Below are 26,365 nucleotides of genomic sequence, written 5' to 3'. Positions count from 1 at the left end.
CTTATTGATAAAATTTTGCAACCTACAAGCAATCAATCTGCACTCATAACATGCATACATTCCACAGCTTACCACCATCCTGGTTACTCATCCTGGAGTACTCTCAGCACTTACTCATTCTTAAAAAAGAGAGGTAACAAAATCAGAGCACAAAAGTACAGCTGAGGCTCTTCAATACTGAAGTGATCCTTTGTTCTATTTTACATGCTCTGGTAATATGCCCTCAGATCTTCAACCCCCAGCCTTACCCCTCAAAGCTCTAGTCATATCAATTTCCAGTAGTGCATTTCCATCAATGTAATACACTGGTTACATCGACATAACCTTACACTTTGTTGCATTAAACCGAAAACGATTACCCTTTGAGTGACAGATCAATTATAGACTTTCATAAGTATGTCATTAATGCTAGGAAACAAGGGAACTTTCTCAAATAGAAAATATGGATAAGGTACCTATGGCATTCGATGTGCCTTCAAACAGAACAGTAGATATCAAAAGTGGTGAAAAAAAAGCATTATTGTTAAAACTTGTGGCCACAAAAAAACTCACTGGACAGTTGTTTTGTCATATTGTGCTGACAGCACAAAATTGCTGCTTTTTTTTATTTTTAAAAGAAAGACATTACCGAAGCAAAACTTGCCTACTGGAGATTATATGAAGAGGAACCAAAATATAACCGGAATTATTATTATTTTTTTTTTTTTTAAAGTTTAGAATACCATATTCTAGTCTCCTTCAAAGTACTCTCCATGTGAGTCAATGCACTTGTTTCAACATTTTTTTCACTACAAGAAAGTTCTGGAACACTGTTGATGGCCTCCAGTGAATTTTCTTTTACTTCATCCACATCAATGAATCACTGCCCTTTCATTGTTTGCTTTATCCATGGGATTAAAAAAAATCACATGGAGAGAGAGAGAGAGAGAGAGAGAGAGATCGGGCCAGTGTGTGTGTGTGGGGGGGGGGGGGGGGGCGACTGCCATGTTGTTTTCATCAAGAACTGCTGGACAGAAAACACGACCTGGGTTTGAACATTGTGTGGTGCAGTAACTAATCTCTGCTACTCCACATTCTTCATTGATTGCCTGGCAAACCTTTTCGAAGTTTCATAATTTCTGTTTGTCAAAAGTCGGCCAGATTGTAAATGTCTTCAATTGACATTTTGAAATGGGAAAATCACCCGTAGATCTGCATTTTACCTATAGTATCATCCTTAAAGGCTTGCCAAAACATAACAAATAGTTTCAGCTGCAGCTTTACCCAAAATAAAGCAAAATTTCATGCACACTCTCTATTCCTTGTGGTCAGCCATCACAAAATCACCAAACTTGCTTCTAAGCACTAACAAAAAAAGCAGCCAGAACAATTAACCAATTCACACAGGATGATGCCACTTGCCACACTAGCACAGAAAACTGCACACTCACGATGCCTAGTGGCATCATCTGTAACTATAAAATGCATGCATGCATGCCAAGTTTGGTTTCCAGTTATTTTGGGTATCCTGTTCATATCCAGCCCACCCTAAAGGCTGGATGGATGAAGAAGGAATGAAATTGTGGACGGAAAAAGAATGTCGAAGTGTCCCGGTGGAATGTTAAAGAACCCAGCTTTGCTAGTATGGGATCAGTTTCATTGCCACAGAACAGACACTATTAAGAATAAATTTAGCCACTCAGCTTTAATTCCAGGAGGTTTAACCAGCCATCTACAACTCATTTAAAGGATTCATGAAGGAGAATGGAATAACTGGATGCAGTCTTCAGATTTTGAAATAACACCAACTGGAAGAAGAAAGAAATCTACAATATCAGAAGTGTGTGAATGGGTTAAAACCTCATGGAATGCAATAAAACCAGGTATTATTATTATTAAGTCATTTAAGAAGTGTTGCATTAGTAATCTGTTTCAAGTACAAAAGAGACTCGGAAGATAATTTGTCTAGCTTTGAAGATGAGGATGAAGATTAAAACTCATTGTAATCCTACATTTTTTCCTTGATAGATAATTGTTTTACAACAACATTCTCTGAAATTGTTTTCAATCAATGTATGATTAAGATGTTATGATTATTTTCAAAAATGTATAATTTTTTTTTTCAATAAGATAATTTTTCTCAAAAAATGCACCTATAAAACAGATGTGTCTTATATGTTGGTGTGTTTTATATGCTAGCAAATATGGTAAATAATGATCAAAATGAGACTATGAATCACTTATGTGCAAACTTTTTTCCATGTGTAATTAAACTCACTCTCTCTCTATAGTTTATACATGAATTAATAGTTCTGTAAAATGTGTGTTATTTTAGACTAAGTAAGAAAAAGAGTAAGTAGAAGAGAAATAAATTTAACAAAAAACTGGGAATAAGATGAACACATTGAGATATGGTAGAAAAATAATATGATGATGATAAGATTCCACATTCCAGAGACCAGATACCAACTCACTCAACCTCTTCCAACACCTTGTCATCATTTCGAAAACCTTTTGACCAAATCTGTGCACACTAATCCATATGCAGCCTGATCAGAGTCTTGTACAAGGAATCAAAACATCCTTACTTCTACATGTCAGTGTGTTCTCCACATCATTTCCATAATCTGCTTTGTTGTCCTCACAATTTAAGCAAAATATTCACAAAATTTCATTCCTATCCACCTCTTTCATCTCTTCCACCTCCTCTAAAATATTCTCACCAACCCTATACTCTACATTGCATCTTTGCTTCCCAAATTTTAAAACCTTACACTTTGCAACATTAAACTGCATCTCCACACACTGGCCCATTCAGACAGTCTATTTAGGTCCTCCTGCAAGGCTACAATATTTGTTCTACTTTCTCATCATCTGCGAACAACTGTATATCACCATTTAAGTCCTTTTCAATGTTATTTGCATATAAATTAAACAACAATGGCCCCAAAACAGATCTCTGGGCCATGCCACTAATGACTTTCTTCTTCTATGATATCATTCCTCTATACATACAGCCAATTTACAATCCGGTGAACTAATCTACTATCCAACCCATCTGTTCCAATTTAACTAGTAGTTTGTCATGTGACAATCTATCAAAAGTTTTCACAAAATCTAAATATACTACTATATATGCATCCCCCCTGTCCAATGTATGCATCACCTTATTATAATAAGCAAGTAGATTGCTAAAACATTATCTTCCAGCAAACCTATGCCCATTAAAGAGAATTCTACTGCTGTCCAGCCAGTTCTGAATACTTTTCCTCAGTAGGTTCTCCAACACCTTGACCACAACTTCAGACAAGCAGACTGCCTATAATTCGAAGCCTTAGTCTTATCAGCCCCTTCATGAAGGGAACAATTTTGCCATCTTTCCACTCCTTTGGGACCTGTGACTAATCTAAGACTCATGTTAAAAATGTAAGTTAAAGCTGTTGTTAACTCCCTGGAACATTTCCTCAAGACACACAGTGATATATACCATCAAGTCCCATAGTGCTGTAGACATCAAGTTTGGTTAATTCCTCATATACCTCCTGCTCACTCACATCGCCCCCATAACCACTGCTCTCAAGTTCTGCATTATGTTACAATCACAAGGATGGAACATTTTAATGAAATGTTCATTAAACATCTGTACTATATCCTCCTCAGTGTCTATCATTCTCCCATTATCACCCTTCCATAATCATTTGTCCTTTTGCTGGTCGCATATTGAAAAAAACTCCATAGAATTTCTTTTAGGGTTATTTGCTAACTGCTGTTCATACCACACTTTTGTTATCTGTGAGTCACCTTTCTTGCTTACTCTTTGTGCTCCTCGTGCAACTTATCTCTACTCATCTTGTGCTGCCTGGACAATCCCTTTTTCTTCCAGATTGCATGCTTCACCTCTTCGGTCATCCCTTTTACGCCTACCTTATTTAATCTCCTGACCTTTGGAATACATTCAATCATTGTCTCTGCCAGATGCTTCCTGAGTAGAGACCAAGGAGCACTGATTTCCTTCTCATGTAATTCCTCAGTCCATGATATCACTAAAAGCTTCCTCCTGAGTTTTCGATAATTACCTGCCTTATAGTTCCACATATAACTGTTTCTCACAAAAGTCTTGATATGGATGGCCGCCACCCAAGTGATCACATCATGGTTACTTTCATCAACTGGAGGAAGATGTGACACTTCGTTTACAAGAACAACCTCTGATGTGATAATCAAATCCAAGACACTCAATTCACATGTAAACTCAAGAAATTCATTCTCTTTCATTCCTGATGCTGTCTCTTCATTCCAGTCTATATTACCATAACTGAAATCATCCATAATGATCACCCTTTTCTTATTAGCCAGACCAATTTGTCTAAACATTTCCTCCTCACTGCCTTCCATACTATCTATAGTAACCCCCTACTAAACATTTCATCCTGTCCTCCTCCACTTCACACCATACTGCTTCAAAACCACTGTCAGTATTTTCTGCTTGCATCTCCAAAATAGATGGGCACAACTCCTGTGTCACCATTAATAATACTCCTGTAAAATTCGATGCAGCGTAAATTTCCTTTTTTATTGCATCGACTTTTACAAGGGGTTACATCCAAAAGAATTCACAAAAAGTAAACGTAAAATTTTTATCTAAATAATACTAACAGCCCATATATTGAAACTCAGAGGAATTAACATGCAAAATTGTATAAATAGAAGATGTATGAATATGCTAAGTTCAAGTTACTGTAATTTTCTAAGTAATACCCAAAGCCCATGTATAAAAACCCAGAGGTAACATGCTAAATAGAGTAAACAGAAGATGTCTTAAAACAGAAGTTCAAGGGCAATTCTTTAGAATTCGGAAATGTATTTGATGTTAGTATTTTGTATAGAGGAAACCTATTGTATTCAAAGCCAGTCCGATACCGCCTTCAAGGTCAATAGCAAAAGAGAGCAGTATACATCAGAAGCATCTCAGCTATGCTGTAAAAGGATTAAACGTACTCTTCAGGAAGAGCTAGACGTCTGTGCTTTCAAGAAGGTTTGTACGAGGGTCGCAGACCTTAGTTCAAGGTTTGTGCAGGATTATTTGGGGGTCCCAAACCTTTGCCCAAAGTCCTGCAGAGAACCAAATATAAGGATCATAGAAAAGAGATCAAGATCGACATTCAAGCATCGGCAGAGTTGACCAGGACGATCTATGGACTACGTCGAATCTGGATGAGGTCGTGGAGGGAAAACCGGAGGTGAAAGCCTACAGAGCAAATAACAGTCCACGACCGGGATGACCAAACTTGATCGTCAGACCATACGTCTGAGTATCTATAATGCCAAAAAATTATACTCCAGCCCAGTGGTGTAGCTAGAGCTTTTGCTGCCCAGGGTGGTCCCTGAGTTTGCCACCCCTCTCAATACACCAAAAATACTACAAAAAGTCAAAACGACATATAGGGAAATAAATTAAAACACTATGTTTATTTTTGAAGTAAAACTTTAATTTCAACATTCTAAAATGCTATTTTTCTTGCTTTTCTGTTAGCAAAATCGTCGATGATATTGGCGAAGTCTATTTCATAGTAATGTAGGTAATTCTTAATCAGTTTTATTTAGAAAAACTCCTCTCACAACTAGCAACACTTACAGCAATTGTGAAGAAAATTCGCAGTAGTATTACAATATTTGGAAATGAGTTCTCCAGACTGTATTTTAGAATTAACTGCAAAAGTTCAAAAAGGTTCCAAGTGCCACCCTCCGCCCCTCCTTAGCTACACCTCTGCTCCAGCCCCCACGTGCCACTCCAGAGGAGAACACGGTATCCATGAAACCTCTAAAGTGAAAACCCAAGACCTGATATAGATAGGAATCCAGGGAATCGGTAAAGGAAGTACGAACAAGTGCACTATACTGATGAAGGAGTCATGCGAGTTCATTTTCATTGTAAATTTTCTTATGTTGTGAAGGACTGTTTAGAGGGACTGATAATTTTATAGAACTACTATATATAAAAGAAGGAAAATTTGTTAGCATAGAGAGAAGTTGTTTTAAAGTAACTTTGTCTATTGTAAGAGACTGTTTTAGAAGAAATTATAAGATTATAGAATTACTATATATAGTGTTATGAGAAGTAGTTTGCATAAAGAGAATTATATATATATTGAGCGAAGACTGGAATTTATGGTTATAGTTAATCAAGGCATGATAATTCCAAAATTGTTAATGGGATGATAGTTATTTAATTTAATTGCTTAATTATTTATGTCACTGGTATTTTGTTGCATGCTTAAGAAAATGTCCTAAAGAAAGTTTCCTCTAAAGTGTTTAACTTAGAGAAAAGTAACAAATAGCATTTCATTAGTACACAATTTGTATGATGTTTCAGCATAAATAAACATGTTCGTTTTATTTACAAAGTGTGCCGCTTGATCTTTTACGCAATGTAATGTTCTAAATAAACACGATCCTGTGAGCGAGGAGACCTGTAGTGGCACAGTCTTTAATCTAAAGAAATTTCTAGAGATCTCCGATATAAGGAAGGAATACTGAAGGTAGAGCAAAAGAGATGAAAGTTGACAGAGTATATTAAGGGAAAAGATAAAGGTAAAAGGAGGATTAAATAAGTTTAATGAAAGAATAGAGATATAGAAGTAAGGTATAATAATAATAAATCAGAGTATACAAGAAGATACAGTAGAGGTTACAAAGGCGCAAGGTATAATAATATTAATATATAGAGAACAATAACCTAATATTACAACCAGAGCGCAAAAATAAACAAAATAAACAAAAACAGTTTACACTCCTCCTCCCTTTTTTCTTTGTTGGTTTTTGTAAAAGACTACATATTCCTGTCAGAATATCATCCTTTTTCAATCATGTCTCACTTATACCAACAATTTTTGGGTGAATGAACTCCATCAATATAACAGTTTCATTCCCCTTGTTTTCAATATTTCTAGCATTTGTAAATACACACTAGCTCATTTCTGATTCTATAACAAATTCCACTAATCCCACTTCTTGGACATGACTACTCTACACTCTCTCCTATCATCTTTATAGATCCCATGGACTCGTCACGAGAAACCCACATTAACCAATATCATCATCATCAAATTCCTGATAGGTACCCTTAAGGGGTGTACAGGATATGATAGTAATACATGAAAAAAATTACATCATTATTAATTTCCTATCTACAATTTTCCTCCAAATCAGTCTGTTACTTGTCAGGACTCCAACATTATCAGATCTTATATTTCTATCATCTAAAGCACTTTGTACTGTATCAATCCACCTATATCTTGGTCTTCCTCTGGGTCGTTTTGCTGCCAACCTGGCAGAGAACACTTGTTTTGCTAATCTTTCCTCGCCCATTCTGTTTAAGTGACCACACCACCTGAGATTAGCTCTGTAAACGCATATCTGCATGCTGACAATGTCAAGTTCTTTCATAACATCCTCATTTTTAATACGAGATTGCCATTGATACCATCTGTTCACGCCTCTAATCTTTCTTAGGACTCCTATATCTGCTGTCTCTAGTCTTAAATCAAGTGTTTTACTTCTGACCCAGCACTCAGAACTATAAGTTAAAACTGGTTTGAACACTGTCTTGTATACAGCAGCTAATTTAGTGTTCCGACTAATTTCTCTCTTATTCCATATGAATTTATTCAATTGACTTCCTACCATACCAGCTTTATTGCTCCATATATAATTTACCATTTTCACTAAAAATCGTGTGCCTAAGTAGCTGAAATGTTTTACTTGTTCCACAGGTTCCCCGTTCAAAACACATTTGACATTTTCAACAATTCTACCTATTTTCATTGTCTTTGTCTTTTTATTGCTGACCTTCATACCATATCTATTACAACAGCTATTCAATTTAGTCAGAGAATCTTGCAGACTTGTAGCAGATTTATTTAGAAGTATAACATCGTCTGCATAAAGCAAAGAGCTGACATTAACATCTCCAATTTTGATATCATGTTTAATACCACTTTCCTTCATAATGTGATCCATATAGATAATGAATAACAGAGGGGATAATGTACATCCTTGTCTCACACTAGATTTAACATTAAACCATCTTCCTGTACTTCCTTCAATTCTAACTGCTGACTTACAACTCAAATAAAGACTAAGTATTGCTTGATATAATACCCCATTGACACCATATAACTGCAGCATATTGAATAGCTTCTCTCTTGGCACCTTGTCATATGCCTTTTCCAAATCGACAAAACTTAAATACAGATCTTTGTTATATTCCCATGCTTTCTCGACTATTTGTCGTAAAGTGAAGATCTAATCCTGACAGCCTCTATTTGGCCTGAATCCAGCTTGTTCTTCACCAAGCTTTTCTTCCACAATTCTTCTCAACCGTTTCTCAAGTATACTTGCATAGATCTTGCCAGGAACACTCAGTAGGGAAATACCTCTGTAATTCTCACATGCAGTTTTATTTCCCTTTTTATATATGGGTACTATGAGAGCTCTACTCCAATCATCGGGAATTCGTCCCTTTGTCCAGGCTTTCTGAACTATGCAGTGCAGCCACTGTAAGACTCTTATACCACCATACTTCAGCATTTCTGGTCGAATATCGTCTACTACTGCTGCCTTTCCACATTTCAAGCCTTTGATGGCTTATTCTACTTCAAGTATGTATATGTATTCCTGACTGTGTGCCTGTTGAATGTTTTTTTACCACTGTGCTATCACTGCTTGTTTCATTTAGCAATTTTTCAAAGTAGTTACTTCATAAATTAAGAAGGAGATGTTAAATCCCATTTTTATTTTATTGCCGGGTACGAAACTCGGGTCGAAATCATCGACATCTGTAGAGTTTGAATGCCGAGAAAATATCGGCGGAACCAAGTGTAAATGATCACTTGGATAGTACAACACCAGGGCAACTCCATGCAAAGGTGGAGCAAGCTCCTTCACTAACTTTAATATTCTTTCATAATGTAAAACCCAGCTCCTAAGAGATGTAAATATATTGTTTTACATTATGAGAAATAGGTCACTACCCAGACCGGTTTCAACCTTTTTTGAGGTCTCATCAGTGAATAGGTAGACCTGGAATATCAAGGTTTTAAGTGAACAGAAACTTACATACCTCTACAATCGAATTGTCGAAGTGGTGTACTATATATTGTTAAATATTGTAAACTACAAGGATAGTTTCGTACCCGGGTATAAAATAAAAACGGGATTTAACTTCTCCTTCTTAATTAACAAATTCACCGGTAAAATAGCCTTTTGGCTTTTTATTCTTGTAGTTACTCCATACTTCAAGGATATCTTTTTCTTCCATTTTCATGTCACATTTATCATCTCTCACTCCTTTTACAGCACACTTTCCTCCATTTCTAAGCTTCTTCAACAACTTCCAGAATATTTTGCCATCTTCTTGATATTTATTTTCTACGTTCTTGCCAAAGTCCTCCCATGACTTTTATTTAGCTAGTTTTACACACTGTTTAGCTTTGTTACATTTGTCTCTATATTCTCAAGAGCACAAGCTGACTTATTTGCCAGGAACTTTTGATATGCTTTCTTCTTTTCCTTCACTGCTTCTTTAATGTCCTGTGTCCACCATGGAGTTCTCATTTTTCTATCCTTGCAGACAACCTCCCCACATGCCTCTCTGGCTGAATCAATCGGGGTTTTCTTCAAGGCTTGCCACTGAATCTCCAAGATTTGGTTCCTGTTCTCAAACTTTTTATTTTTTCTTCAATTTAGTCTACAGTTCACATCTGAGAGCTGCTCAACTTTTATTCGCTTTAAAACTTTCTTACATGTTATTCTTTTCAACATGAAATTCAGTTTTATCCTGCTCAAGACTAAATATGATCACTTCCAATTTCAAATTCTCTGTACACTCTGGTGTCCTGCACCAGGGAGAAAACATCATTATCAACAATAACATAGTCAATGAGACTTTTCTTATTCCTTGCCTCTTCTCTCCATGTGAATTTGTGCACATTTTTATGTTGCAACATGGTGTTAGTAATAACCAGTCCATGTCCTGAGCAGAAATTCAACAGGTATTTGCCATTATTATTAGCTTTGCTCTTTTCTCCAAACTTTCCCAAAATATTTTTGTATGTCTGACAATCATTTCCTACTCTGCTATTTAGATCCCCAACAAGGACCAACTTTTCCTTTTTCATTGTGTCAGTTGCTTTTTCTAAAGCATCAAAAAATTCCTCCACTTCTACCTTAGTAGAACCTTCTGTGGGACCATAGGCACAAATAAGTCTCATTTTCCAATTCCCCATTCTGATATTTGACCACATTACTCTAATTGAGATTGCCTGCCTTTCAAAATGTTAGTCTCGTATTTTGTGTTGAATACTATGGCTACTCCTTCTTTTCCTTGATTGTTATTGCCTGAATTTTGTATTTATTGCTCAGAAATATCATACCAGTTTTTGTCTTTTTTCTTTCAGTGACCCGAATTATATCGATCTGGTGCTTCCTCAGCTAGCTCAATTTCTTTGCCATTCAGGCTTCTTATGTTGATAGTATCGATCTTTAACTCTGGTGATATTGAGTTGAAGTGTGCTTTCAGATTTGTTCCAGGAGCTGACTTGTCACTGTTCACCCTGGTTCCCTGGCAAAAACAACAGGGGCCTTGTGTAACAGGGCAATGCCCCAGCCGGCATGAAATTTTGTCATATTGTACCATCATTTTGTATATTGGTTTAAGCCAATAAGAATAAAATTTGGTCGGCTAAATCCCAAATTTCCAGCCCATCCTCGTTCATTCAGTTTCCAGGTAGATACCCAACAGGGTGCACTATGAGAAGGAGAAGAATTGGAAATTAGGTCAGAAGCCCTGGTCGGTTTTCCGCATTCCTTTAAAGGCTATGTGGAGGTCTCCTCTCAGTTATACAGCTTTGACCCTTAAGCACCATTCAAACAATTCATACCATCCCTTAAATCTTTCAGAGATAAAGCACTCAAGACCACCTATGACAACACATTCCACTCACTGACTAAAAAAATGTAGTTGTCATATCCTTGTTAACTATGCTCTTACAAAATGTGCAGGAAGTAAGGCTGTTCTCTTTCTTCTTGTAATGTATTTTCTTCTACATGAAATCTATAAAATCCTTTAGTATCTCATATTTTCAATCATATCCTCTTCTTTTGTTACCAGTTGAATTTGTAACTCACAGGCCAATGATCTTTCCCTGCAGGAAGCATTCCATAGACTTGTGTGACCATATTCATGCTACTATAATAAATTTAGTTTAATCCTTTATCCAAGTGTAAGCAAACAAGGTTTGCACCTGAAAATATCTTCCGGACTGAGGTAAGGTGGTACATCGCTTGGCAACTCGTAGCAAAGGTGGACCAAGTTCTCATCATTCGTTATCTTAGTATCTCCCATAATGCACAGCACATCTCCTTGCAGACATGTATAGTGCTATGCATTAAGGGAAGGGTCACTACACGAGTTGCCAAGGGATGTACCACCTTACCTCAGTCCTGAAGATATTTTCAAGCACAAACTTTGTTTGCTTACACTTGGATAAAAGATTAAACTAAATTTATTATAATCTAACCAAGTGCAAAATAAACTTCCAACATCTTTCTCTAATTCCAGAGTAATTTAATAATAAGGTGGTACACCGGTTGGCAACTCGTATAGGTAAATATGACCTCTCCATTGCTTCTGCCTTAGTGTCACCACTACGGGTCTGCCTTCCACTGACAAGACCTCAATAAAGGTCGAAACCGGTTTGGGTTATGGCCCTTCCCTTAATGCATAACAGTATTCATGTCCACAAGGAGATGTGCTTTGCATTATGGGAGATACTGAGACAAGGAGTGATGAGAACTTGGTACACTTTTGCTACGAGTTGCCAAGGGATGTACCACTTTACCTTCCTGAAGATATTTTCAGGCGCAAACTTTTTTTGGTTACACTTGGATAAAGGATTAAACTAAATTTATTATAGTCTAACCAAGTGCAAAATAAACTTCCAACATATTCATGCTAGAGATACTGTTAATTAAATGTCTGCAGAATTCGATAATAACATTCACATTATAATAATGAAATACTTCATGATAAAATATTCTAAACTAATAAGAGATAATAAATAATAAGTGAAATGTACCATGATAATGACCAAAGGATCAAAGTGAATTACATCTTAATTCTCTTTCAAATTTTGTACGGATATTGATTTCAGCAGATATAGATCAATTCCCCATCTCCCTGGTCATCGTCATCATCATGCTAGTCAAGGATTTAGGCTTAAGTGGTCTGTTCTGGCCTTAGAAGTCATTGTTGAATATCTTAAGTAGACATCCTGGTTTTCTTTTTCCTAATGGTTTGTAAATTAAGGCTTGTTTCCCCATATCCCCTACTGCACCACTAAATATGTAACAGTTGCAAATTTTTGGTTGATTACTACAAAACCTTCTACCTCACTAGTTTCTAAAACAGAATTTGTTTTGTTTTATTTTATTTTAAGTTATACCACAAGATGTGCTACAAATTTTCAACAATTCATAAATCAGTAAAAGAGATAAAAAATACACATGCAGGCCATTAAAAAAAAAATTACTCATGCCATTAAGTAATTTGACAATAGACAGAAATACCTTATACTGATAATAACTGTTTTATAAGAAAGTTCAAGGAAGCCTCTGAAATTGTTGCAGATCCCTGTGTAACAAAAATCAAGTATTTTAATGAAAGCAGGTTTGGTCTGCTTTCATTAAAAATCTAACAGCCACGAACCTAGGATACTAAAGAATGCATTGCTACAGAATGGGAAAACAGTAACTAGCATTGTTCCAACACATATACAGTAATTAATTTAATGTTTTTATTCTGGTTATTGTGAATTATGTATGAATTGTGATAACATCTAATAATATCTAATAAGTTGTGATAACATTTAATGTGTAATTAATTGTTTCTAGTCTCTTTTCTGTACAACTTTGGTTCATACCCCTGATGACGATGTAAGCCAGGTAGCTTACAAAACTTAAACAGATTTTATTAAACTCGCTAATTATCTTAAAGTGTGGTCTCAATACTGGAAACTATCTAATCCAGAAACCTTATTCTAAAGATCAACTGTGGTCTCTATCAAGACTAACTATTTGGAAAAGTGGTTAGTCTGTATCTTCACTTTCCAACACAGAGAGTGTAGATTGGAAAGTGGAAACGCTAACCACTTGATAAATGAGGCTGATTTAAACATATAGTTCATAATTAACTGAATAATATACTAATTCATTTTTAAATTGTTGGATCATACCTGGATAAGTTATTTTTCTCATCTGGCCTTCCATGGGTAGAATGGTAATTTCCTAAAATATAAAATATAGAAATTACAAAAAATGAGATAATCAATAAATTGAAGAATAAATCAATTAGTGTATACAATTATCTTTGTACACACACAGATTCATTCCCATTAATCAGTAACTGAATAATATACTAATTCATTTAGTATTTGGAAACTAAATGAAACTAAATAAACATATATATATATACATATATATACATACATAAATAAAAATAAATTTAACTGACTAGAACCCGAGAAAGTATAACAAAAACCTTTAATACATCACAACTAGTTTCATCAGTGCTCCGACTTCTTCAGGTGAGAAATAAAAACATAAGATATAAAATAATCCTAATTTCAACAATATATATACATACATATATATACATACATATATATATATACATATATATGTATATATATATATATATATATATATATATGTGTGTGTGTGTGTGTGTGTGTGGTGACTGATTGGAGTTTGCCCGCTACAGGGCCAGATGGATGGTTGTGTTTTCAGAGAGCTCCCGAAAGCTAAGTACAATTTTGAGTAAAAATTAGAATATAGGTTAAAATCATAACGTAATATTGCCTAATTTTGGTAGCTTGTTGTGTCTGTGGGATTTTGGCGTGAATTACGTTATTTAATTTAGTATATAAGTTACGTTTCATAGATTTGAATATGGCGCCAATGCGACGTAAGATAATGGTGTCCAAAAATACGACGCCATTGTACAAAAACTATAATGTGAGAGAGTTTGTCCAATGTGATGTGTGTGGGATGTATGCATTCCCGAATGAGGCTGGAATTTGGATTGAAAGTGATAGTGGTGGGAGAATGTGTAGAAAGTGTAAGCAAAGTGAGGAGTTGAAGTATGTGTCAGGTAGTGAGAGAGTTATGGTTGAAGAAAGCCAGAATTGCCAGAATGTGAGTGAAAATAGTGGCTTGATAGAGAATGGCAATGAGAGCGGTGATCTAAGAAAGAGTGAAAGCAACCATACTGAGAGAGAAAATGGTTTAAATGATAAAAATAATGAGGAATTATTTGTAGGAAGTGAGATTGCTAGGTTGCACGCAGTGATACAAAATGCGCAGTGGCAATTAGAGCACCTGCAAAACTCTTTCCAGAGTGATTCAGATAACGTAAAAAAACAGTGCAAGAATGAGAGAGTTTCTGAAATGAAGGAAAGAGTGTTGTATGGCGACTCGTTATTAAGAGGGGTGATAGATGGCAGTGTAACTAAATCGTACTTACCGAGTGCGGAATTTAAGGATGTAAGTGAGAGTATTAGAGTGCAAAAACAGAGGGTGAAAGTATTAATAATTGTGGCGGGTACGAATGAATTGAAAGGTGATAAATTTTTTATGAGAGAGGACTTGAAAGTATTGTTAAAGGTAGCGAAAGAAAAGAGTGACAGGGTTAGAATGGTTAGTCTGTTGCCACGGTATGACAGAGAGGAGTTTAGAAGGAGGGCCATAATTGCAAATGACATTATGCGTAGGTTATGCAGACGGTGTGGTGTGGAATTCGTGGACGTGTGGAATGAGTTTGAAGGGCAAAAGGACTTATACAAGATGGATGGCCTGCATTTGAATGGACTTGGTGTGCGGAGACTGGAAAGAGTGTTGCTGAATGAAGGGAAAATGGATGTGCAAAAACAGGGAAACTAGAACCACCAAGGAGGGGGGGGGGGATGGATATGCAGACATCAGTGAGACAGATGAGTGTAAGAATGTATATAATGTACCCGAGCCAGCACTAAGGACAAAAAATGGGAATGGGTCATTTAGAATAACGTATAAATATAGGGGTGGGACTAAGGGATCACTGCATTTCATGTATACTAATGCCAGGAGTATTAGGAACAAGAAGGAAGAATTTTTGGCCTTGATTGGCTCTTCCTGGCCACAGGTTATTGGCATTAGTGAAACATGGCTGACGGAAGAAGATATAGTTAGTGGGATAGAATGTGTAGGTTATAGTGTGTTTAGGAGGGACAGAGATAATAAAATGGGAGAAGGGGTATTATTGATGATAGCTGATGAACTGCAGCCAAGGAGAATTGAAGTTGTATCGCAGGATAGTGAAAGGAGCTCATTTGAGGCTATTTGGTGTGAGATTGAGAATGGCAGAATAAAATATACAGTTGGGTGCTGCTATAGACCAGGTGATGGAATAGATGGTGGAGATAGTATGCATAGGGAAATTGATGAAATGAGTGGAAGGAGGGTAATTATTATGGGGGATTTCAACTATGGTAACATTGATTGGAAGGAGGAGAGGACACATGTGAGGAAGGAAAAGGATTTTATTCAATTATTAAGGGATAACTATCTGAGACAGCATGTAATTGAAAATACTAGGGGTGTGAGAGTGCTTGACCTGGTAATAGCATCTGAGAATTTGACTGTAATGAATATGACCATGTTGCCACCTATTGGTGAGAGTGATCATAAGGTCTTGACCTGGGAGGTGGCTAAAGGTGTGGAATTTTCGATTAAGACAGGGTATATGTGGAATTACCGTGCTGGCAAGTATGACAAGCTTAGGAGATTGCTTGGATCAGTGCCATGGCATGTACAACTGCAAGGGCTGGACGTCGATAGAGCATGGGAAGTGGTCAAGGAGCATTTACAGGAGGTAATGGCTGATTGTATACCTAGGGTCCGAATAGTAAAACAAGTAGGGGTTAAATGGATGAATAACACCATTAAACTTGAGCTGCAAAAAAAGAAACAACTGTGGAGGGAATTTAAAGAAAGGGGTGACCTGCAGGCACACGAACGGTATAAAGTGCAGGCCAGAAAGGTAACGAGTGTGGTAAAAAACGCAAAAGCGGACTATGAAAGGAAACTAGCTTTGCAAGCAAAAGAGAATCCAAAACAGTTCTTTCTATATGCTGCAAGCAAGAAAAAACTGTACACGGTAAAATGATTTTAGGGAATGACAATGGTAAGGAGGTCACTGAATCAGTCGATATAGTGGAGTTACTGAGCGTGCACTTTGCAAAAGCATATCATCCAGGTGGTGACATTGAAAAAATGAAGGAACCATTAGTTTATACGGGAATAGTGATGAATGAAGTGGAGGTGACTAGTCTATTACAGAACCTTAATGTGAACACATCTGTGGGACTGGATGGTACACCGACACAGGTCTTGCGTGAAGCGGCTAAAGAATTATCAGTGCCCTTGACCATGTTGTTTAATCTGAGTCTCAGGTCTGGCTTAGTCCCGAAGGTGTGGAAAGAGGGGAAAATAGTTTCACTGCATAAAGGAGGATCCAAGACTACGGTTGCAAATTACCGACCGATCAGCATATCAGGAGTCGTTGTCAAGGTCTTAGAGAAAGTAGTCAAGGGAAGAATACAGGAATGGATTGATGAAAATGAGATACTGTACAGGGGACAGCATGGCTTTGTGAAGGGTAGATCATGCTTCAGTAACTTGCTCAAGTTTTATAACAAGGTGACGGCTGAACTGGATAAGGGAAATGGGTTTACAGTGATACTGCTGGACCTGGCAAAGGCGTTTGACAGGATACCACATGGAATACTAATCCGTAAACTACAACATATGGGAATGGATGTAGGGTTGGTGAGATGGATAGGTGGGTGGTTGATGGAGAGATATCAGAGAGTAGTTTATTCAGGAGTAGAGTCCAATAGACGGCCTGTGACTAGTGGTGTGCCGCAGGGTTCTGTTCTTGGACCACTGCAGTTTAATCTGTTCATTAACGATATAGGGAAGGATCTAAGTGGAACAATTCATTTGTTCACTGATGATGCAAAGTTGGGTAGGGCAATAGTGAATGCAGAAGATGTTAAAGTCTTGCAGGATGACTTAGATAGATTGGAGTTCTGGGCTAAGGAGAATGGATGTCAATTTAATGTGACAAAATGTAAGGTTATGCATTTTGGGGTGAAAAGATTAGCAGCAGTATACCACATTGGTGGAACTGTACTCCAAGAGATTGATGAGGCCAGGGACTTGGGAGTGTTGGTGGATAGGGAGATGAAGTTTAGGGGGCACACTGCAAAAGTAGCTAAATCAGCTCATCAACTCACTTGGTTGTTGAAAAATACCTTGACGAGCAGAGACAAGCAAGTTATTGTACCTCTATACCGAGCCTTGATAAGACCTCATCTCGACTACTGTGCCCAGATTTGGTCACTTCGGTTCCTTCTTGATGGGGAGGAGGTGGAGAGGATCCAGAGGCGAGTGACTAAGATGATAACAGGTCTATGGAATGAACCATATGAGAACAGGTTGAAGATTTGTGGGTTGCTCAAACTAGTTGATAGGCGGAGGAGGGGAGATATGATCACTAGAGTTGATATAATACCCAACTTTTGCGCTGGCTGGTGATGGGATGACGCATGCAAATATCTGTCTGTATGAGTTGGCTTTCTAAATATAGAGACTTTAATTGATTCAGGCGTCTTGGTGACGCCTGAATCATCCGTGTGAACTCTGGCTATTTTGAATTCGAAGGTAAACTATACAAACAGGTCAAAGGATTAGCTATGGGAAGCCCCCTCTCTCCTGTGTTAGCCAACATTTATTTCGAGGAATTTGAACAAAAAGCAATCTCCTCTTTTAATTTAAAACCGAAAATTTGGCTTAGATACGTGGATGATATATTCCTCATATGGGAGCATGGTACTGAGAATCTTCACAAGTTTCTCGACCACTTAAACAACCGCCATCAAGATATAAAATTGACTATGGAGATTGAAGAAAATAGTTCCATCTGTTTCCTAGATGTTAAACTCACCAAGATGCCTGAATCAATTAAAGTCTCTATATTTAGAAAGCCAACTCATAGAGACAGATATTTGCATGCGTCATCCCATCACCATCCAGCGCAAAAGTTGGGTATTATATCAACTCTAGCGAATCGTGCAAGATCTGTACTGTCAGATGAAGAAGAACTGAATAAGGAACTACAACATCTTAAATGGACCTTTAAAAACAATGGCTACTCTCTAAAAAATATTAACAACCAATTATCCCACCGTCAACGTAGCAACGTAGAGACACAGGACGACTCCAAAGGTCATATCGTCTTGCCATATATCAGCACACTATCCAAAAAGCTGAGTAGAATTCTAAAGAAGTTTAACATAAAAACGTGCTTCTTGACTATGCCAAAAATAAGATCACGCTTCAACAACTATAAACAACCTCACAACCTTCTACAATTCCCAGGTGTATACAAGGTCACTTGTGAATGCGGAAAGCCTTACTATGGGCAGACAGAGAAATCTATCTTACTACGTCTCGAAGAGCACCAGCGTGACATTACTTATAAAAGAACCAGAGCAACTGCTCTGTCAAGCCATGTCCTGTTTTCAATAAACACGAACAACGAAAGCCACCAACATGAAATAAACTGGACATCAACTTCAAACCTACACATCTGCATTGATGAAGTAGAGCGCTGCATTGTCGAGTCAAAAGAAATCACCTTGGACCCTTTTCACATGAATAACAATCTTAGCTATAATTTTCCTGACTCTTTCAACTCTACTATTAGATACTGGAGATCGCGTGATTCCACACACGCACAGATGTACAACAATAGAACTTTAACTCGGACTGTAGTTCAAGCTCATAATAACTGTAATTTACAGTCGAATATTATGGCTTTATAATTGTATAGCTTTAGAGTGTGTCAATGTTAATTTCGTGTCTTTTAATATCTTTCTATGTTCTTGTCGCCTGATGAAGTCGTTCTTGATGAAACATGTTGCGTTTTTTCAAATAAATGTCATTGTGTTATATTTCTCGGGTTTTAAGTCAGTTAATTTAGAAAAATGAATATATATATATATATATATATATATATATATATATATATATATATATATATATATAAAAGTCACTGATTTGTAAACTATGGGGGGGTAGATGACTTTTTACACTCTCTGATGGTACCCATCCCTAAATACACAATCTAGATATATGCCATTGTCTGCCCATAGTAATTTAAAATTAAAAATCTATGAAAACTTTGATTTAAAAGTTCACCATACCAAACAAGAAATTCTCTATTTTTAGGTGTGTTAGAATTTTTATACATCCTCCGGCCTGGTTGGCCGAGTGGTTAGGGTATCTGCTCTCCAGCCAAAAGGCTGCGGGCTCGAATCCCACCATAGGCATGGATGTTTGCGTGTGTCTGTGAAAATACTAGTGTTGTTGGTCGGCGGTAGATGGCATTGGTGTATATGATGAAAGTAGTTGGTGGAGTGAGTGATGGAGACTGAGAGCTGCAGGGTAGGTGCCCTCCCTTGATGAGTCTTTGGACTCCCTGGAGATGTCATGCAATAATAATAATCACAGCCTTTTTATTAATTTTTCAGCTTCTTGCAATAACAAGATCTTATCATTATTATGTTAATAACCAATTACATCAGTTAGCATTTAGTTATATTTAGGAGGCACAGAAGAGGCAAAAAGAGGAGTACAAATTATCATTTTCTGTAAGTTATGCTTGAAATTTTTGCTATTAAGATATGGTATAATAATATCATTAATTGACCTTAAAGGCTGAAAATGGTAAAAAATGGTGTTGATGATGTTGTTCAGACAGGAAGAAGTAGAACATCTTGTGCTGTCTTACAGAAGAAGCACTACCATCAGTTAGGAATAATAAAAAAAAAAAAAAAAAAATGCTGGTCCTCCAAGTGATTGCGGAACAAATAAGTAATGCTTCCATTAAAATTCACAGGGAAATGCAAATCAAAGCTTTTTGGAAGTTAAAAAATTTTGTTTTTGTCATGCATAAACAACTCAGCATTAAAAAGAAAAATCATAATTATTAATATTACAAAAATTTAAATTCCAGATCCTAAGTGAAAGTTTTAGTGATGCTACACAGATTTTTTTAAAAAAAGAAAAAGAACTTTATAGTGCATGTGCCAAGTGTTTTTACACTTTACACTACCAAAAATTTGACAAAACAAAAACAAACAAAATTTTTTTTTGAGATGTAGATTATAGTGCTTTATAATACATGATAAATGCATTATAGTGTTTATAGTACTCATTTAAAGTTAGTAAACACTATTAGTATTATTATTATTATTATTATTATTACTATTATTATACAGACACCTCCATGGAGTCTGAAAACTCATTGAGGGGGACTCAATATATTCCACACAATCTATCATAGACCTCTCCCTGAACCCATTAACAGACAAAACTGACTCTGCAATCCATTCCACACATTCACCACTCTCCAAGCAAAAAATCTAGTCCTCACACGCCTACTAACCATGCCTTTATTCAACCTTCAGGGATGACACTCTTGTTTTGGTCCCTCTAGCTAAATGCTGTAATATTTCCCCTGCATCTATTCTTTAAAATCCTTTAAGCAACTTAAACGCTTCTATCATATCCCCTCTTTTTCTCATATCAACAAACTTCTGAAATCCACACACCTTCAATCTATCCTCATAGGGAACATTCCACAAGCAACTCACCATCTTGGTCACTTGTCTCTGAATCCTCTCCACTGGTTCCTCATCCCCAAGAAGCCCATGGGACCATACTTGAGCAAAGTAATCCAGATGTGGGACATCACAGCCTTATAAAGAGGAATGAGAACTTCCTTATCTGTACTTTTTAATGTGTTTTTCAATAGACAAGTAATCTTATTGGCTACCTTAGCAATATGTTCTCTCTGTCTACCACCCCCCCCCCAAATCTTTAGCTCATCTATTTCCTGGAGTACAGTTACATCAATGTGATACACAGCTTATAATCTATTTATCCCAAAATGCATAATTTTATATTTCTTGACATTAAACTTACACCCATTAACTTTTGTCCATACTGACATCCTATTTATCCTGCAGGCTCTCTACATTGCCTTGATTAACTATTACTCTACCTAATTTCGCATCATCAGCAAACAACAGAATATTTCCTTTCATATTATTTCCTATATCATTTTGTATAAATTAAACAGCAATGGTTCCAGCACTGAACCTTGTAGCACACCACTAGTCACCTGTTTTCATCTCAATTCTTCTTCTTCAAGTGTCATTGTGTCATGTCATGTCATTCAACCATATCAAGGAACTTTTTTTCTTTCTTTTGCTGCTCTGGAACATTTATGGTAATTCAAGCCAGTTCAGTCCTTAATTTCTTCAAACCACATTCTCCTGGGTCTACCTCTCCCTCTTTTTCCATCCAGTTTCCCCTCTAATATTAATTTCTGAATGCCTTCTTGTCTAGTTAGAAGTCCAAAATGTTTAAGTTTTTGTTCTTTAATTATTTTCATTAATGTTCTTTTCATTTTTGATTTCTTTAAAACATCTTCGTTTTTCATTTCGAAAGCTTCTCATTTTTTTCTCTTCTTCTTTATTTAGAGTCCAAGTTTCACTGTTGTGGAGAAGGCTTGACCAGATTTAGCATTTTATTAATCTTTTTCTTGTGTCTATATTAATGTCTCTGGATGTTAGAACAGTTTTCATATCAATAAAGGCTTTTCTTGCTATCTCTATTCTTCTTTTTATTTCTTTAAGGGAATTTCCTCTGTCTGTAAACATTTGTCCCAAATACATAAAAGACTGAACCTGTTCAATTTTCTTTTTGTTAACAGTTATGCTTAGTTTCTTATTTATTGGTTCTTTTGATATAATCATGCACTTTGTTTTCCTTAGGTTAATAATTAATCCCATGTCTAAGCTTCTGTTCTAAATTTCTGTGACTACGTTTTGAGGATCATCTTCAGATTCAGCTATAAGGAGTGAGTCATCTGTATACCTGAAGTTGTTGAAGTTCCTACCCCCAACTTTTGTACCCTTCAGTTCTGAAATATTTTTAAAAACTTGATCACTATATATATTGTACAGTAAGGGTGATAAGACACATCCTTGTCTTACTCCTTTTTTGATTTCAAAGTTGTCAGAACATGCATTTTTATATCTTATTGAGGCCATTTGATTCCAGTATATATTTGTAATTATATGTACATATTTTTCTTTTAACCCATTATTCTGTAGGATATGTATTAATTCCTTGTGATCTATTGAATCAAATGCTTTGGTGTAATCAATAAAACAAAGATATATGCTTTTCTAGTTATCGAGGCTTCTTTCACATAATGCTTTCAAATTGAAAATTCCTTCTCTTGTACCTTTGTCTTTTTGAAAACCTGATTGAGTGTCTTCTATTTCTACTGACAAAGTGTCTTTAATTCTTTCTAGAATTATTCTCAGTAGTAATTTTGCATGGCTTGTTAAACTTATTAGTCTATATTCTGAACATTCAAAAGTTCTTGGAATTTTGGGGATAGTGACAAAGATGGATTTCCTTAGATTATCAGGGATGTATTCTGTATCATAGATGTTATTTAAAATAACCTTTAGGTCATTAAGTGTGTTTTCATTTGCTCTCTTTAACAATTCAATAGGGATCTGATCAGGGCCTGGTGTTTTAGCTGTTTTCATTTGACTTAGAGCGTATTCTATTTCTTCATATGTAATTGGTTCACCATCCATATTTTGTATATCTGGTGCATCTGTGCGATCAGATTCAAACAGTTCTTTTCCATATTCTTTCCATCTTTTTATGATATCTTGTGTCTCTAGTAGCATTTTTCCATTTTGATCTTTTATGCAAGGATTATGGTTGAAATTTTTCTTTTTATCTGTCAGAGCTTGGATTGACTTATGCATTTCTTTAGTACTGTATTTCTTGTCCAATTCCTCTATTTCTTTACATTTTTCATTTAGCTACTTGTCTTTAACTTCCTGCATTCATTTTTTATAATTTTACTGAGTATTCTATACTGTTGTGTACTTTTCTTTTTTCGTCTTTCATTCATAAGTTCTAGTATCAATTCAGTCATCCAGGGTTTTTTCTTGTATTTAATTTTTGGAATAACCTTGTTAGCTGTCTTATATATTGCACTTTTTTACTTCCGTCCATCAGCCACCCTCTTATCCACTTAACCAGTGTTATATCGTCATATCCATCCTCATTTGTTCTAATTTCATAACAGAGTTCCATGTGGTATTCTGTCAAATGGCTTTGCAAAATCCAGAAAAATCAGCATGTAGCCATTTTCTTTATCCAACTTAGCTGTTACTCTATTATAAAAAGTTAGTAAATTACTAAGGCATGACCAACCCTTCACAAAGCCATACTATATATACTCTTATATGGTACATTATACCTCATGCAGTATATTAAAAACAGATTTAAAAGAAAGCTGCACATATAGTTTTTAAACTGTAATTAGTCATTACAGATAAAAATATTACCTCTTGTTGGTGACTGAACATAGACATTTTGGTTACTCCAGTGGCTTCTGTTAGTTGAAACACCAATAAAATTAGGTGGGGACACGATATCTAAGGAAACAATTATATAAATTTAATTTTGGTTTGTTAATAACTGGTGCTTTTAATTGTTTTTATTTATCATTATTGTAATCTGCCATACTTTTATAAAAGAAAATTTATTGGCCTAGATATGATTTCTGAAATCATAATTAGTATCTGTTTGAAAACTTACACAGAATTTTTTTCTGGATTTTATATCTTGAATTTTTGCTACTTGAACAATAATGCAATTTTCTGATCCCTTCATTAAGGAACTGGGGAAGATGCCTTTACACTAAGTCCTTTCCAAAATAAGTACTTATTCACATTCTGTCAATAATTTGTAAGTTATTCAGAAGTAATTTTCCTTTAAGAGTGAACAATTGATTTTTTTTTTAATTTATTTTTAATGTCAATCCCAACCACAGAAGGTTGGAAACTTACAGAATAGTTCATTAACACTGGAGGACAAAGGGAAAAGATAGTCTAGGAATCTGCTTGAGGGATTATATATTGGTTTTAGAAAATTTAGGATTCATTTCTTTAGGATGTTACACAACAGCGAAACATCCTAAAGAAATTCAATTAAACACTGGATGAAAAAATTTAAAAACACTAGCTCCAATAATGAGAAGTGAGGAATTGGAAGTTCAGGATAAATGATAATTCTTTTAAAAACTTGCTCTATAGATAACACCAACAGTCCATGTCCAAAATTCTCAAAACAAAATGACAAAATTACACCAGCAAAAGCAAGTGATTCAAATCTATCAAATACCGTTGGAAGAAACTGCTATGCACATTAGCTTTCTGCCATTATTTTAATCATGAAGTCCCAAAAACAGTGTCTCATTTGTTGTTTAGTGATGAAGCAATATTTCAACAGCAAGCAAGATTAACTGCCATAATTGTCATATGTCAGAGAGAGAAACCATAAAAAATATGCGAACATGAGAGAGAGAGATTCTCCTAAAGTGAAAATTACCATTCACTGGCCCTTTCCTTTTTGAAAGAACTGTTGCAAACAGTGAATCATATTTAAATATGCTGAAGAATAATCTTATTCTTGAATTAAGAAGATCAAGATCAAGACCAAGAATGAGAGTAGTCTTTCAACAGAATGGGATACCTTATCACTTCACCAGCAGCATTGGAGAATTAAGTGAGGTTTTTCCAAGTATATGGATGAAAGAGATGGACCAACATATTGGCGACATCACTACCCAAGACTTATCCTCATTAATTTTTTTTTTTCATGTCATAATATACTAAATCTGAAGTTTACTCAACAAAGTCTTGCTCTCTCTAAATGATCTTTGTACTAGTATAAAAAATGTGCTCAGTGCTATACCTCAAACATAACTGGAGAACCTGTTTGGACAACTTTAAACTCAGGCGATTCTTTATATACCAAATGTAAGACCTTCATGGTGTCAACCCTGTAACTACCTCTCAAAAGTTCAACTGTCACAATGATATCACCTCCCCTTTCATCTACCAAACTTTGCAATCTATATTCCCTCAGTCTATCCTCATAATTAACATTGTACAGTCCTGATACGATCTTTGTTATCTGCCTCTGCACTCCTTCAAATCCTGGGGACCAAATATGAGTACAATAGTCCAGATGTGGTCTGATCAGGGCTTTATACAATGAAATGACAACTTTTATCTCTGCTGGTCAGTGTCCTTCTCAGTATTGCAGCAATCCTCTGGGTTACCTTCACTACCTTGGCAATACATTCCCTGAATATCACTTGCCCCCCCCCCCCACTTCCTCAAGTACATGTTCTATTGGTGGAAACATTTCCACCACCAGAGTATGCAGCCCCCTATCGATGTATCCCAAACTTCAAGACTTTACATTCAGCTGAATTAAACTGCTACTACCAATCATTTGCCCATTTGTCCATTTTATTCAAATCCTCTTAAAGGACTACCCACATCTGCACTATTACTAATAACCTTTCCCAGCTTCACATCATCTGCAAACAACTGAATGCAATCCATTGACAATGTCATTGATATAAAGGTTAAATAATACAGATCCCAATACTGAGCACTGTGGGACCCCCACTTGTAACTTTCTGCTTCCTTGATATACTGCTCCCTTCTACACAATTCTCTGATACCTATAACACAGCCAATCCACAATCCAATTCACCTGAATCCAAACTCATGTGCTACCTTAAATATCAGATTATCATGTGGCACCTTATCAAACTTTGTAAAATCTAAAAAAATGGCAGAATATGCCTTACCCTCATCAACTGCTCTTGTCACTTATATATAAAAGGCAATCAGATTACTAAAACCAGAGCGCACCTTAACCAATCCATGCTGACTCTTACAGATAATATTACCATCCTCTGCCAAGTGCTGTAAATGATTCCTCACTAATTTCTTCAAAATCTTAACAACTACTGATGAAATACAAATGGGTTCTATAGTTTTTGACACTTCCATTTCACTGTCACCCTTACAAAATGGCAGTATCTTATCCTCCTTCCACTCCATAGACACCTTTTGCATGGACAGACTCTCAATGAACAGACAGGTCAATGGAGCTGTTGGTTCTTTAATGCATTTTCTCAAAACCTGTGGCAAAATTCCATCCAGTTCCATTGCTTATTTGATATTCAGAGTAATCAGTATTTGAAACTCACTCTCTTCTTCCACTTCTTGAACCAGCACCCCAACCCTCTAGTATTAAACTACTT

At 36.1% G+C, this 26,365-nt stretch overlaps 1 protein-coding gene across 1 annotated transcript in view; it reads right to left on the bottom strand.

Annotated features, from left to right (window-relative positions):
- The window catches only part of LOC150093598 (tight junction protein 1-like), a 712,683-nt gene that overhangs the window by 397,409 nt on the left and 288,909 nt on the right, over positions 1 to 26,365 (bottom strand). The window contains exons 10-11 of the mRNA XM_090413230.1: positions 23,586 to 23,675; positions 13,272 to 13,323 (exon numbers count right to left, since the gene is read on the bottom strand). Coding sequence (XP_090269356.1) covers positions 13,272 to 13,323; positions 23,586 to 23,675 — 142 coding nt within the window. The remainder of the gene's footprint in view (positions 1 to 13,271; positions 13,324 to 23,585; positions 23,676 to 26,365) is intronic.

This window comes from Typopeltis vanoorti, chromosome 23 (assembly GCF_054136105.1).
Source record: "Typopeltis vanoorti isolate ZY-2024b chromosome 23, IOZ_Tvanoo_1.0, whole genome shotgun sequence".
In the NCBI taxonomy this organism is placed as follows: Eukaryota; Metazoa; Arthropoda; class Arachnida; order Uropygi; family Thelyphonidae; genus Typopeltis; species Typopeltis vanoorti.
Note: the sequence above shows the minus strand (reverse complement) of the source record. Positions and strands in the feature narration are given on the sequence as shown.